The sequence below is a fragment of the Tamandua tetradactyla genome, chromosome 10, assembly GCF_023851605.1.
Source record: "Tamandua tetradactyla isolate mTamTet1 chromosome 10, mTamTet1.pri, whole genome shotgun sequence".
NCBI lineage: Eukaryota > Metazoa > Chordata > Mammalia > Pilosa > Myrmecophagidae > Tamandua > Tamandua tetradactyla.
This window is the reverse complement of record NC_135336.1, coordinates 14,577,332-14,593,013: the sequence shown is the minus strand read 5'-3', so window position 1 is coordinate 14,593,013 and position 15,682 is coordinate 14,577,332. Positions and strand designations below refer to the sequence as shown.

Below are 15,682 nucleotides of genomic sequence, written 5' to 3'. Positions count from 1 at the left end.
TAGGCTCTTGGAATCAAGAAAAGATTGAGTCCAGCTTTGTGACAAAAGAGCATTTAGTCACTTTTCACCTTCTGTGCTTCCCAGCGATCCCACCCTTCTAGGATAAGAAGCTTTTTACGAATTCTGCAAGGAGGCCACTTCTGCCATTTGCACAAAGTCTGCATGTTGCAGAATGACTGTCACTGGAGCTGGTGCAATCGTGTGTGTGTGTGTGTGTATGTACACACAAGTGTGCATTTGTGCATGTGTGTGTGAGCATGAGCATGGGGTCGATTAGAGCAAAACCAAAGACCAGATCACTCTGAAGAGAACAAGTCCAAGCTCACATGTCCCTGCTCCTCTATGCCTTGGCCTCCTGATAACCAAGACTGCTTGTTCCCTGTCCGGATCCAGCTTCCAGCACCAGCACCAGCAAACCAGGGCAGACTCCCTTGGACATTTGCCATCCTTAGAGCCATATCATTCTTTTAAGAAAAAAAAAGTGTGTATGTGCGTGTGTGTACATTTGCCTGTAAAAACACTAATTTTAGAAGAAAATACATGTAAGTATGATGAAAGAACCAGAGTATTTTCATAGGTTCCAGATGCCAGAAATCAAGTTCAAGACATGGTTTTTGCCCTCCACAGATCTGTTATCTCCCAAGAAGCTGAAGCCAGACCTTGGATCAGAGCTTTTCATTCTAAAAGATACAATGGTGTCTGAGGGCCTATCCAACTCCCAGAGCCTAAATTTACACCTAGAAAGTGACCCGTTTTCTCAGAGGCTAAGACAATACCCCCAGACTCTACAGGAACAAAGGAAAAGTTATCACATGTCTTGTAGAGAGCAGCTGTAGGATGTTTCTCAATTTAGAAGCATTGAATCGAAATTGAATTAAAATATGGTTCACAGGGTTGATGGAATCATGTTCCTGAAGACCATTTAAGGATGTAGAGAAATGCAAATTATATGTTGAAAGAGCTATTAATGAACTGTTCATGGAGATTTTCTTTGGGGGGTAGAATTATGGAAGATCTTTATTTGGTTTAATTGAAAATTAAACAATTGAAATCTATAATCAGTATTTTTGGTTTTGAAATGATAAAATATTATTTACTACTACTTTAAGTTTTTTCAGGGGGTGGTTTGGGTTGTGTGTGTGTGTAGGAGAGTGTGGGAGGAAACCTCAGTTGCAAAGATTTAGGTCAAGTGTACCTTTTAGGTACATTGCCCTCATTGATTTCAAGTAATTTAAAAAAGAAATCTCAAGTACTAAGTCCACCAGGGGGCACTCTTCCTAAATTTTAGACTGATGCTGAAGATTTGGAATGGAAGTTTCATGATTTTTGTTTCAATGCAATTGGAGGACTCCAAGCCTATTTCCTTTATCTGTCTATCTACCCACCCACCCATCTATCTATTCATCCAGCTAGCTGGCTTTAAATTCATTTTTTAATTTTGTAATTAGTCTCAGATTTGCAGATAAGTTGCAAAATCATACAGTAATTCCTCTATCCAGTTTTCTGTAATGTATGTAACGGTGATTACATTTGTCAAAACTAAGAAATGAACATTGGTACATTACCATTACCTAACTGTATACTTTTAGATTTTACCAGTTTTTCTACTAATGTTCTTTTTCTGCTCCAGGATACAATTAAGGATGTACATTGCATTTAGTAATATTTTATTTTAAGAAGCAAACAAAGCACTCATTCACTTTGGTAACAGCAAGTTACCATTTATATTTTGCATATTTATAATTGTTACATGTTCTTGTTGAAGTGACCCCTTTATTAGTATATAATGAACATCTTTGTCCCTTGTAACTGTTTTGACTTAAGGTATATTTTTCCTGTCCTTTCACTTTCAACCTACTTGTATCCTTGACTTTAAGATGAGTCTCTTGCAGGCAGCATACAATTAGGTCATGCTTTTTCATCCATTCTGCAAATCTCTGCTTTTTGACTGGAGAATTATTTTAATTATTTTTAATTAAAATTAATTTAAAGTCACTAATGATAATGCAGGACTTTCCTCTCCATATTTCCATTTTGCCTTTGCAAGTCTTATACCTTTTTTGTCCCTCAATTAATGCCTACTTTTATATTTATTTGATGTTTGTGTTGTACCACATTGAGTGCCTTCTCTTTTCTATCTGAATATAGTTTTCATTTATTTTCTTTGTGATTACCATGGGGTTAAAATTTAACATCCTAAATATGTGACAATCATATCTGGTTTGTACCAACTTGACTTCAGTACCATACACAAATACTTTTCTATATCCCTTTGTCCTCCCCACCTTTTGTTGTACTTGTTACCACTTTATATTTGTATGTCTAAAACCATAGATTTATCATTACTTTCTATACATTTGCAGTTTAACACCTATAGGAAGTAAGAAGTTGTGTTACATTCAAACAATACAATACAATAATAGTGACATTTATAATTACCCAAATGGTTATCTTTACCGGAAGCCTTTATTTTTGTATCCCTCTTTGAATCACTGTCTAGTGTCCTTTTCCTTTCAGTCTGAAGAACTCCCTTTAGCATTGCTTTTAGAGCAGGACTAGTGGTGATGACGTTCCTCAGCTTTTTTTTAATGAAATTTTATTGAGATTATATATTCACATACCAAATAATCAGACAAATTATACAATCAGTGATTCACAGTATCATTATATAGTTGTATATTTGTGATTACAATTGATTTTTGAACATTGTTATTACTCCAAAAAATTAAAATAAGAATAAAAGTAAAACTAAAAGTGAAAAAGAACGCCCAAAACATCTCATGCCCTTCTTCCCCCCTATTATTTATTTATTTACTTACTTTGGTCTTTTTTTTCTTACTCCTCTATCCATACACTGGATAAAGGGAGTGTCAGTCACAAGGTTTGCACAGTCCCATGGTCATAACTTAAAAGCTCTATAATTATTTAATCATCTTCAAAAACCGAGATTGCAATTCAACAGTTTCAGGTATTTCCCTCTAGCTACTCCAGTGTACCAGAAGCTGAAAGGGGATGTTTATATACTGCATAAGAATAAACTCCACAACAATCTCTCGACTCTATTTGAAATCTCTCATCCACTGAAATTTTATTTTGCTTCATTTCTCTTCCCCATTTTGGTCAAGAAGTCTTTGTCACTCCCATGATGCCAGGGCCAGGCTCATCCCCTGGAGTCATGTCCCACATTTCCAGGGAGATTTACAGCCCTGGGAGTCCTGTCCCACACAGGAGGGAAGGCAGTGAGCTCACCTGCAGAGTTGGCTTAGAGAGAGAGGCCACATCTGAGCAACAAAAGATGTTCTCTGGGGGTGACTCTCAGGCATAATTACAAGTAGGCTTAGCTTCTCCTTTGCAGGAATGTTTCATAAGGGCAAGCCCCAAGATCAAAGGACTGGCCCATCAGATTGACAGTCTCCAATGGTTGTGAGAATAATCAGGGCTTCACATGGTGGGGGAGTTTGGAGGGGGAGTTTAATATTTCTATCTTTTTCCCCAGTCCCTCAAGGGGACTTTGCAAATACTTTTTGATCCTCTGCCCAGATTACTCTGGGATGTGTCTTGGTATCCCACCAACCTATTCAAATCAACAAGACCACACTCCCTAGTCAAGGTTCCAAGTAATTATGGTGTTCAAATAAACTAACCCTAAAAGTTAGATTAGATAGTGTGCTACCAAAAACATAAATGTTGCTCCAAATAAACATCTCTTCTTCTCCCTCAGTTTTCATTTATCTGGCAGTGTCTTAATCTCTCCCTCATTTTGAAAGTTTCACCAGATAAAAAGTTCTTAGTTGGCACTCTAATTACATGGAATCTTTAATAGGGAATGAGATCTTGTTGGTTTGTACAGGTTAGTGTGATGCTCCCATACATCCCAGTGTAATTTGGGCAGTGAATAAAAAAGTATTTGCAAAATCCCTTTGAGGGGCTGGGTAGAAATGAAGAAACAATAAACTTCCCTACCTGGGGAATTCCTGCTATTTTTTTTTTATGTTTACTTTTTATTTATTTATTTATTTATTTGTCCTCTCCTCAAGGTAAAGAATCACATTTGTCTTGCTCAGGATTATTTCCTTAGCCTCTAGCCAGGTGCTTAATACATGGTAGGCACTTGAATAATGTAGTGAGAAAAGATGATAGGCATTGTTAACAATCAGGAGAGCTGGGTTCTGGTTCTGGCACTCTGTCATCATGGTTAATCAATTCATCTCTCTAAGCTTCAGTTTTCTCATCTGCAAAAGGAGAAGACCCTTCAGATTGCTTCCAAATTTATGACATCTAGTCTTTACCATCCTTTACAGTTTATAAATTAATGTTATGTTACCTGTATCACAGACTATAACATCTATTACTATTATATCTGGTACATCTGATTCCCACATAATTGGTAGACATGCATAAGCCTCCTTAAAGACTTATCCATAATGCACAGATGTGTACAACTGAAGCAAACTTTTAAGAGACAAATCAGATCAGAACTGCACAGCATAATAGGAGCTCAAGCTCAGAATAGGGAGAAAGAATCTAGTAATAGATTTCCTAGAGAAAGCAGTTTGGGATCTACCAGCAATCTGAATAATTCACAATTCCTTGAGTCTTTGTTTACAAATCCATTGGGACCACAACTTTCTTTCCAACTATGTTTAGAATTGGTAAAGACTTCTCTCTTTCCTGAATTACCACTCAAAAATACTACATAAAAAGATATCACAGTCCTCTTTTTAAAATTTACCAACCCCAAAAAACTAATAAAAAAAGAAAATAAATAAAATAAAATTTACCAAACCTCCCTTTTTCCAAATCCTGTCCACCTCGAAGGCTCAGCCCAATTTATATCTTCTCTCAGATCCTTTCCTGAAGAGATTTCTACCTCCTCTAAATTCTTTTTTTTTTAATTTTTTATTAATTATTTAAAAATTATAAGAATGAAACACAAACATTCTTAATATATGCTCATTCCATTCTACATACATAATCAGTAATTCACAATAATTCCTGCTATTTTTGCAAGCACTGGGGACAACCAATTTAATAGATTGAGGCCTCAATCTTGGGGCTCGCCCCTGTGAAGCTTATTCCTGTAAAGAAGAGGCTAAGCCTTCTTATAATTATGCAAATGTCCTTTGCATTCAACTGTGTGATCAATATATGAGGGGGGTTATTTTTCTTCCTGTTCCTCCTGTTTGGTGTTCTTTGGGCTTGAATGTGCACCTTCCTGTCTTTTACTAAGTTTGGAAAGTTCTCTGTCATTATGTCTTTGAATAAACTTTCTGCCCCTTACTCTCTTTCCTCTCCTGGGACTCCCATAATGCATATGTTGGTGTGACTGATTGTGTTCCAGAGGTGACTTAGGCTATTTTCACTTTTTGTAACTCTTTTTTTCTTTCTGCCCTTTAGCCTGACTCATTGCTATTGTCTCATCTTCTAGGTTACTGCTTCGTTCTTCTGCCAGCTCCATTCTGCTCTGTACTCCCTCCTGGGAATTTTCCATTTCTGTTTATGTGCTCTTCAACCCCAGTAGCTCTGTTTGGTTCCTTTTTAAAATTTCTGTCTCTTTACTTAGACTCTCATATTGCTCATTCATTGTTTCCCTGCTGTCCTTTAGTTCTTTCTCTGTATTTTCCTTCATCTCCTTGAGTATTTTTAAGATCATTTTTAAAAAAGTACTTGGTATGTCTGCATTCTGGTTTCTTCATTGGTGTTCTCTGAATTTTCATCCCCTTCCTTTAGATAGACCATCATTTCTTTTCCTTTGTTTGACTTGTACATTTTAATATTCTAAAATGTTAACACTGGGACTTATTCCCTGAGATATCTGGGTTTTTTTTAATTGTGTAGCCAGCTGGTGATAAGACAGATTTTCCTGAGGTTCAGCTCTCCTATCAGGAAGGTCTCCCCAAGGCAAATGCAGTGTTCTCCATTTCTTTTCTGGGCCTGTGTCCTGTCCTTGGCTTGTGCTCGTTATTTGCTTTGGAGTTCCCCTTTTTACAGGAGTTTGAATGTCCCCTCTACTTCTTCTAGCTCTTCCCTGGCTGCCGTACACTGACCTCAGGAGTTTCAAAATAGTTGTTTCAGACAGTTCCTGCTTCTTTAATAGTTGTTCTGATAAAAGGACTGAATCCTAGAGTTTCCCACTCCACTATCATCCCACATCTTTGTTTCTCTTCTTCGTGTGATAATGTCTAATACCAACTTTCCAAAGTAATCTGGATGATATTTGTCAAAATTGATCCTGTGGTGAGGCAAGAGGTTATCCTGGAGGTTATTCTTACACATTAAGTAGATATCACCTTGTTAGTCAAGATGTGGTGGAGAGGCTGGAGGAAAGTGCTTGAAAATGTAGAGCTGTGTTCCAGTAGCCATGTTTCTTGATGATGATTGTATAATGATACGGCTTTCACAATGCGACTGTGTGATTGTGAAAACCTTGTGTCTGATACTCCTTTTATCTACCTTGTCAACAGACGAGTAGAACATATGGAATAAAAATAAATAATAGGGGGAACAAATGTTAAAATAAATTTAGTGAAATGCTAGTGCTCAGTGAAAGGGAGGGGTAAGGGGTATGGAAAAAAAATTACACACAAAAAAATTGATCCTGTGGTGATGCATGCAACCAACATTACCAGCCCTCTGGTTACTTCTAGTGCCTACCTCTACTGCCATGGCCCTGACTTAGGGGGCCCCAGGGTGTCCAGGTCTTTCTCCATCTGGATAGCATGTTGGTGGCCCTATCTGAGAAGGTCTTAATCACTCCATCAATTTTGAGATGGTCTTGCTGGATATATAATATCATTTATACAAAGCAAAGAAATAGAAAAGCAATAGTTCCCAAAGCACCCCTCAACAAGAAAGTTACAGGACAGATCCCAGAGTTTTTCATAGGCTACCATGTGATCCGGCTCCAGAATATAGGAGGCTAGAAGGAATAAATATTTTTTTATCATCACAATCGACTTTTTTTTCTTTTTTGTGAAAAATAACATATATACCAAAAAAGCTATAAACTTTCAAGCACAGCACCACAATTTGTTATAGAACATATTTCAGGGTTTGATATAGGTTACAATTCCACAATTTTAGGGTTTTATTTCTAGCTGCTCTAAGATACTGGAGACTAAAAGAAATATCAATTTAATGATTCAACATTCATATTCATTTGTTAAACCCTATCTTTTCTGTATAACTCCACCAACACCTTTCATCTTTCTATCCCTCTCTTTAGCGGTGTTTGGGCTATGGCCATTCTAACTTTTTCATGTTGGAAGGGGCTGTCACTAATATGGGGTAGGGAGACAGAACTATCTAATATTCTAGAGAGGCTGGGCTAGGTTTCAGTACTTATCTGGAGCAGGGACCCATCTGTAAGTTTCCAGAAAATTACTCAGTGCATGGAACCTTTGTGGAATCTTATATATTGCCTTAGCTGTTCTTTAGAATTGGCTGGAATGGTCCTGGTTGGGGATTGGCAGGTTATGACAGGTAGCAAGGTCTAACTGAAGCTTGCATAAGAGCAACCTCCAGAGTAGCCTCTCAACTCTCTTTGAACTCTCTCTGCCACTGATACTTTATTAGTTACACTTCTTTTCCCCCTTTTGGCCAAGATGGACTTGCTGATCCCACAGTGCCAGGTCTGAACTCATCCCTGGGAGTCTTCTCCCACTTTCACCCCTGGATGTCATGTCCCACATAGTGGGGAGGGCAATGATTTCACTTGCAGAATTGGGCTTAGAGAGACTGAGGCCACATCTGAGCAACCAAAGAGGTTCTCCAGAAGTAACTCTTAGGCATGCTTATAGGTAGGCTAAGCTTCTCTGCTACCTACATAAGCTTCACAAGAGTAAGCCCCATGATCGAGGGCATGGCCTATTGATTTGGGTGTCCCTAAGGTTTGACACAGTATCAGGGGTTCCCTGATAGTAAAGTTTAATAGTTCCTTATCAAACCAAAGCAAAAAACACTTTTTTACATTCTGCAAATTGGCTTTGCATTGGCTGGTACTTTCCTTCAAATGAAGGACAGGACACTTGTTTATGGGCAGGCAGCCATAGACAAGTATCCTGGTTCTACCTACCAAAAATATTAGCCTGAAGCAAAAGTGAAGTGTGGGGACCCACTCTGTCTTTTCTGAGCCTGCACCTTGTCCTGGACTTTTGGCCTTAGGCATGCCCCCCATTTACAGGGATCTGAAAGGCCTCTTGACCTGCTGTGTAATAGACATATACCCCTCCCAAGTGCTCTATTATATGTCCTAAAGCCCATAGTCCTTTGCCCCAGGCTGCTTTGTTCCTGTTTTCCTTTAGCCCTTTGAGCATATTTAGGACCATTTTTTAAAAGTCTTTGTCTTATTTTCCCAAGTCTGATCCTCCTTGTTGATGGTTTTCATACTTTAATCTTCTACTTTGCCTAAGCTATTGCTTCTGGTTTCTTTGTATGTTTTATAACCTTTTGTTGAAACCTTATGGTATTTTAATGTATTATCACTGAACACAGTGTTCAGTGTCTGTTCCTTAAACTTGTATCCAGCTTGTATGGAGTTCTCCTTGGATGCCAAGAGCTAACAAAAAAAGGGAGGGAGGAAAAAAAGAAAACACCTTTTTCAATTTTTGTAGATTGACCTGTGTAAGTGCTTTCCTTCAGGGCTTACCCATTCAATGGGTGGTATTAGAATAGTTCCAGGCCAAAGCATAAAGGTTTCTTGCTCTTTCCCTGTCTCTGACTGGAGCATGCTTGTGTGGCCCTGGGAATTCCCCCATTTACACAGATACCAATATCTTCCCCAGGAAACAGTTTCTCACAGTCCTGGGCACTGCACTGTATGTCCTACAGCCACTGATCCCTTGCCCCAGGCAACACAACATGACTGCTCTCCCACAGTGTTCTGCTGGAGAGCTCCTGAGCTGCCTTCCTACGTGTAAGGCAAGTTCTGGGACAGCAAGTCCTTCAGGCCACTACCAGACAGATTGGGCTGCACAGACATACCCTCAGCAAGCTCACAATCATCACTCTTCTCCCTCTGAAGCCAGGGGCCAGCTCTGCACTGTGCCATGAGGGGGTAGGGAAGGAGCCAGCTAGGACACCATGAAATCCTACTGCTTTTAAGAATCCTTTTTCTTGATTCAGCTCCCACCCTGTTACTGCAGTCCTTTGACCATTTTTTTTTTAGCCCTGACAAAGATGTTTCTTCCAGTTCTTTCTGGTTGTTCAAAGCACCTGGCTTGCGAAGGCAGGGATGGAGCCCTGTGGCATCTCACTTGGCCATCTTGGTCAATCCACTTTAACTTCATTGTTTCTTACCCTGCTTTAGCTTTCTACAAGCTGCTTCTGCCTACAAGGCAAGTTCTGAGTGGGACACCGTAGACAAGTGTCCTGGTTCAGTCTTTCAGGCTGCCCACCCAATAGATTGGCACTGCCATACAGGCACCCCAGTATGTACGTAGGGGTTACTCTGCTTGCTTTGGAACAGGGGCAGGGACCCACAACAGGAGGCCAGGGAGGAGAGGGGGAAAGCCCAAGAAAGGCACCATGAGCTTTTACTGCCACTTTTAAACTGTACTTTTTTTATTCCACATTTGCCCAGTTACTACAACCTTTTGTTTTCCACAGTTTTGAGGAAGGTGGCTCTGCCCGTTTTTGCTAATTGTTCAAAGATTTTTTGGGGGGTGGGGGATGGCAGCCTGCAGTATCTTATACTACCATGTTAGTCAACTGGACATAAAATGAAATTTTAAAAGAGTTGGACAGGAGAGGTTTTGTTTTAATGTGATAACCCCCAAATCCTGTATGCTGTTCAGCATTGCTGTTACTCAGTGTAACAGGCATTGATAGCTCAGGTGCTCTAGGTCAGAAATATCTGTCTCCCAGGCACTGCATAAGGTGTGAGAGGAGCAAGAGCAGGTCTTGATGCCCGCCTTCAAGAACCTGAGTCAGGCGTATTTGAGGCTTGGGGTGGAACCAACCATGCAGCAAATGCTGATTAAAAAGGAATTTTGGCTGGTAGCAAATACCCCATGTTTGCAATCTGGGGATTTTATTTACATCTCTCTTCAGTTTTATAGGTTTGAGCTGACTCATCTCAGCCATACAGTTAATAAAAGGGAGATTTATTATTATTATTACTTCTAATAATAATCATTCCTAATAATAGTAATTTTTACATCTCTATAGACTATAATTTTTCCAGGAACCTGCAGCCCTTTCTTCATAATTATTATAATTATCCTATTGATCATTTAGCCAAGCTGTAACTTTTAGTAGCTGCAGCCTTTCTGCTTGCAGCAGTCAACTGTTCTTTGCTTCCCAGAAGTAACACTGGAGACAGTGGCTGGCACTCTGCTCTGCTCTATGTTGGTGACAAAATCTGTCCAACACTTTTTCTATCTCTCTTTTTATTCTGCAGCAGAAGTGCTGGGAGGCCCTAAACTCGGAACAGGTATGGACAATCATGTTCTCTATTCCAGGAGGGACTTCCGGTGGCTTGATTCCAATTCCTGTTTTTATTAGACCCACTTGGATGCCTGAGCCCATGCCAAATGCCTTTTAAAATATGGAATGTGAAAAAAGGAGGCAAGTCTGAGGATCAGTGGGTTTTCAGAGTTCTTTATCCTTTGGGGGTATTCAAATAAGCCCAGATTATCATGTAGGGATTCAGAGAAGATGCGTAGCCCAGTAAAGAAACATGGGTTTGGAAGAGGGTCTATGAACAAACTGAATAACTGCAAGTGACTAGTTGCAGTAGTGCTGGGAGTGGCTGCAGTAGCTGGTAAACTAAACATTCTCACACATCATCATTCTGAGACCTTGGACTGCTGGCTGCTGTCTCCATGCCAAATTGCTCCTCGTGATGGGTAAACACAGGTTTTATGACAACCACCTGTGCCTGTCATCTCTCTGCTTCATTTCTGATAAGAGAATAGGTCATCTTTTGTTCAAATTCTCTTTATGCCTGGATCCCAGCAATGTTTTTATTACTTTAAATGGTGTTTTAAAACACTTTATTGTGGGGATTGAGAAGAAAGAGATTTAAAGTGTTTTCTGAGACTTAAACTGAATCCAGCAGTTCCCTTGATCAAGGTAGCAGGTTGTTTCTGTTAGTCAGGATTAGAATAATAACTCTCAGGAAGTCATTTGAGAAGCTAGAACAGAGATTCTCAATTATTAGGGCATCAAAGCATCACCCTGGAAGTCTGCTAAAATGGCAAGCTTAGGTCCCAATCCACTGATCTGGGCTAGGATGGACTCCAGAGTTAGCCCTTGTAAGGAGCAGCCTGGATGCAGAGGTGGTCCAGAGCAAACTATGAGAAGCGTGATCTAGAACACAGGCCTCCAGTTGGAAATGGCATTGATTGAAAAGCACATTGTCCATCTTTAGAGAACCCGGCAGGCCCTTAGTTCTGCCATGGGCCAATTGGGTCACATAGACTGAGGGGTTGGGCAAACTTTGTAACTTGGAATCTTTGCTAATGTCAGTAAAAAATTTGGTGAGATTGTCCAGTCAGGCCTGCAATCATCATCAAATGCGAGGTTAGCACTGAAATTGGCTGGCACAGCCCAAATAAAGGTACAGGGGGGCTGAGCTGCTTGAATCAAATCAGCTTTGTTGCTTTTTTTATCATCAAATAGTAGAACTCGGTTCACTTATTATCCATAAATCACTGACTGAATTGGACTGTTTCTTTGTATTCAAAGCAAAACCACAATTTGTGTTTTGTAATGGGCACAGTGTGGGTATTAACTGCCAATGGCTCAGGAAGCCTTGAAGACCTTATCTGGGACCTCGAACGACTGGGCCATTTGACAGCTGATGGGTATCTCTGGAGTGCATGTCCACGCTGTGGCCTATTTTCTCATCCAAATAGATCATTCAGCTGTGGCCCAGGCTGACATATCCTATGTGTCCTTTACCAGATGTTTCCTAGGTCTTTCAATATGGTCAGATGTGACCTGACTCAGACCCATCAGTCATCAAGGCTCAGAAATGGAAAAGATCTTATTATCCAGTTGCTGACCCAATGCCACAACTTATACATGAGGAAACTGAGGCCCAAAGAAGAGAAAGGTTGCACTGCAAGTTACTGGATAAGGAGGACACAAACCAAACCTCCACTTGCTTCCATGGAGAATTAGAACTAGAGATTCTTTTCCCTTGACCCATCTGTAAAGTTCTCTCTCTCATTCATCATTTGGAACAATAGGAAGATTTTTAAAATAACATCATTAATGCTTATGTGCCTATTTTTTATTTTAATTAACCTTCTATTCCTGTCCTTACTTATCTGAATCTGAGAGTTGAAATAGTCACTGACAGTGACCACCACTCTGAATTAAGTTTTACATGTTTGTTCTTGACAAGTCAACTGTACCTCAAGTTAGAGGAACCATCATGTTGGGAGCAAGAGCAGACCTGTACCATTAGGGACCTTATCATCTACCTGAGAGAATGAGGAAGATACCCAGAGGAAGGGCAAGGTTGTCTATGCTCAGCTGCTTTGTACTATCATGAAAGGTGGTACAAGAGAAGGGGATCAAAGCTCAGTGAGCTAATAGCCTAGGGAGGTTTCCTAAAGGAGGAGGTGCTTTCCTGGGTTGAATTTATCTGGCCTATTCCTGGAAGGAGATAGGCATGGAGGTGGGAATTCTCAAGATAAAGGAAACAGGACTCAGTCTCACAAGAGATGAGAGGTTGGGAAGGGAAGTGGAATTGGTCTGTTCAGGGTGGCCATTCATTAATACTTTGATTTAAAGTTACATTTGCCCCCTTAGATCCTTAGGTCCAGGCCTGGTTAACGTGTCCCTTACCTGTTTGTCCTTATCTGTACTGGGGACAGAAGAACTAGGATTAAAGTTTGGGTTTGCGAATCGAAAGATATGGGAAGGATCCGTTCCACCAAGGTACTGTCTGTTCGCTACAGTGGGACCCGGAAGATGTGAACCTTGAAAGGAACAAAGACAATGTGGAGATGCTCAGATCCCAGGTCCACAGGGGCTCGATGAAGCCAGTAGACTTGACCTCTGTCTAATACACTCTGGAGCCAGCTCTTCAGCTCAGCACCCAAGGTCAGGCCTTTGATAGAAACTGAACAAGGAGCAACCTGCAGTGACACCCATGGTGGGAATTTTAAGCTGCTGCAGAGGCTGGCCAGGAAAGTGAACCAGTAACTGTACTGAATTTGACTGGGCTGCATCATACCTCAAAATGTAGCCAAATTTTGGGTCCTGTGGACAGAACAGACATGGACAGACCCAGAGTTTGTTCTGAAGATTAGAAGTTCACAGACTTGTCTTGCTTTAAACATTTTTGTCTGAAGGACATTGAACCCTCTTCTCCATTTTTTTGCTTTTCTCTCTGTTCTCTTTAGATTCAATCACACCCTGAATACCTGCTAGGTTCCAGGAACAAGTTCATCGAACATATGCATGATGTGTTTGCATCTCAACAGAGCCCCATTCTTTGAGAATTAGCTAAGTCCAGGAAATGAGAGGGGTGGGCCCTCATGCAAGAGGGCCCTCGGACACACAAGCCAGCAGCTGACAGGACCTGGCTTCTGCCTTCCAGTCACCCTCTTACATTATCTGCTGGAAGAGTTAGGGCAGGTTGAGTCAACCAAATGTTTGCGACATCATTGATACTATAAAGACAAGCAAAGCAAATTGTTCTAGGAACTGGACAAGGTATGTGCTGGGGCAGGGTTTGCAGCTGAGGGGACACTATGTACTTCAGGAGGTAACTAAAAGCATGCAGAAGGTAAGACGTATAGTGGGAGGTGTTAAATTCAAGCACAGAAATCCCATGTTAGGATTGTTGTTTTGATCGTGTGATCATGAGTGAGAGGAAGGGAAAAGGGGATGGAGCTAAGGTGGAGCACAGGAGTGAATAAATCTTGCTTGAGTGAATGAAAGTATGTTATGTGGAGCATAGCAATAAGTCTGAATCTCAGCACAGTCGCAGAAGCCTGCTGCAAGAGAAACCGGGAGAAATGCCAACGGAAGCTCAGATCCTGGCTGGCCCACGGCAGCTTGTGTGACTCAACTGCTGCTGCCCAGTTTTTCCTAAGGGGTAATGCAAGTTCAAGCAGCGTGAAGAAAGGGACACCTCAGGGAAGCAAGTTGGCTGTTCTACAGGTCTCTGTTTAGATCCTAATCCCCTAGGTGACCACTGAGCTAGAAGTGAACGTAAAACTGCCTTCTAGCCCCTTTACCTGAATTCCTTTGGTCCCTGATTGTCTTGTAAGGGCATATTTCCTTAGTCAGCTTTCCTTTATCATAATTGCTGAAGCTGAACTTGAAGAGGAAGATTTGGATGGCTGAGGAGAAGGGCATTCCAACAGATGAAATGGCATAGAAGAATGGAGGCAGGGAAGTAGAATCTAGTCAAGGAAGGAGGGATCTAATGTGGCCAGAATGTATGATATAATATGGGCTGAAGGAGGCGGGGGAGGAGTTGGAGAAGAGGATGGAAAGAAACCAGAGGCTAGATAGTTGGTACTTGATTTTGTGGCCAATGGGTAGTCATTGAAGATACCATAGTAGGAGGCTACCACAGATGATTAGTGAGTTTTTCATCCCTCTGACCTCAAATTTTCAGGAAGCAGTAATGGATACAGAATGAATATAGGGACAAGGGTATGTTTAATCTAAATGGTATTGAGTAGTAACATCAGATAAGGATGGGATGATACCTCTGGAGTTACCTTTGGCACAGGGATCATGCTCCCTGGGGCACCAGAAACTGATTGGTTCCTAGTGGAAATGGCTTTTCAACCAAGACCATCAAATGATCTCGCAGACTTTGAGCAGCATAAACTACTTAAGGCCCCGATGCTGTCTGTCTCCTTAGATCCCACTGCCCCAGCCTCCTCCCTTCACAAGCCAGTTCCTATCTTTGTTGTGCCCCACCCCGCCTTGTCTCAAAGCAGAATCCCAAGTCTCTTTATCCCGAGTAAACCAACCATCAAACTGGGAATTTTGGAAGTAAAGTTTTGTTTCATTTTCCAGTGAGAATCTGCTCATATGTAAAGCTCTAGAACCTCTGTGCCAACCCAAATGCCTTTCCTCTCTGCCCTGGGCCTCTCTATTGCAGCTTCATCTCTAGCCATGAGTCACACCACTAGGGCCACGGGAATTACTAGCCCTGGATGATCCAGTGAGCAGTGCAAGAAGAGGTACACTGGGGAGGGCTGGGGAACAAATTGCATAATCATCCTCTATTAACACTCATCTGTGGATGAGAGATGGTATCATGCCGTCTTAGTTGTGTTGCCAATTATCTTGGCTTGGGGCATGGTTTACCTAACCCTTGTGAACTCCTGAGGTAGATAATGAATAATAACTATCTAGAAAGCCTGTTGTGACTCAACATATGAAAGTGCCTAACCCAATACCCGACTTAAAGTAGATATTAGAGGAATATTTCCTTCCTCCCAATACTTCCTGGCAATATTGCCATCTACGTGCTGAAAGCCAGTAACCAAAGAATCAGTCCTACAGATAGGGAGAAACTTCAGAGGTTTGAAGCCCCTTGTCAACAATCCCAATAAATAATTATCCAGACTCTGCTCAACCTCCTCCAAAGAAAGAAATTTCACCATCTCCCAAAGAAGTCTATATTATTTATGGAGAGTTCTAATCACGAAGATTTTTTTTGGAAAGCTAGATCCTGAAGAACTGATGCTTTTATCTCTGT

General features: G+C 41.0%; 1 protein-coding gene across 4 annotated transcripts in view; it reads left to right on the top strand.

The window, feature by feature from the left end:
• The window catches only part of TMEM44 (transmembrane protein 44), a 44,414-nt gene extending 29,460 nt beyond the window's left edge, over window positions 1-14,954 (top strand). For 3 of the 4 annotated variants that reach the window (XR_013158467.1, XR_013158468.1, XM_077117917.1), the window contains one exon: window positions 4-1,058. Coding sequence is in view for 2 of the 4 variants with exons in the window: in XM_077117917.1 (XP_076974032.1) it covers window positions 4-42 (39 nt within the window). In the remaining 2 variants the exon portion in view is untranslated. Of the gene's footprint in view, window positions 1-3; window positions 1,059-12,911 lie in introns of those variants that run through there. The other variant, XM_077117918.1, reaches the window with a different exon arrangement.
• Window positions 14,955-15,682: the final 728 nt, after the last annotated feature.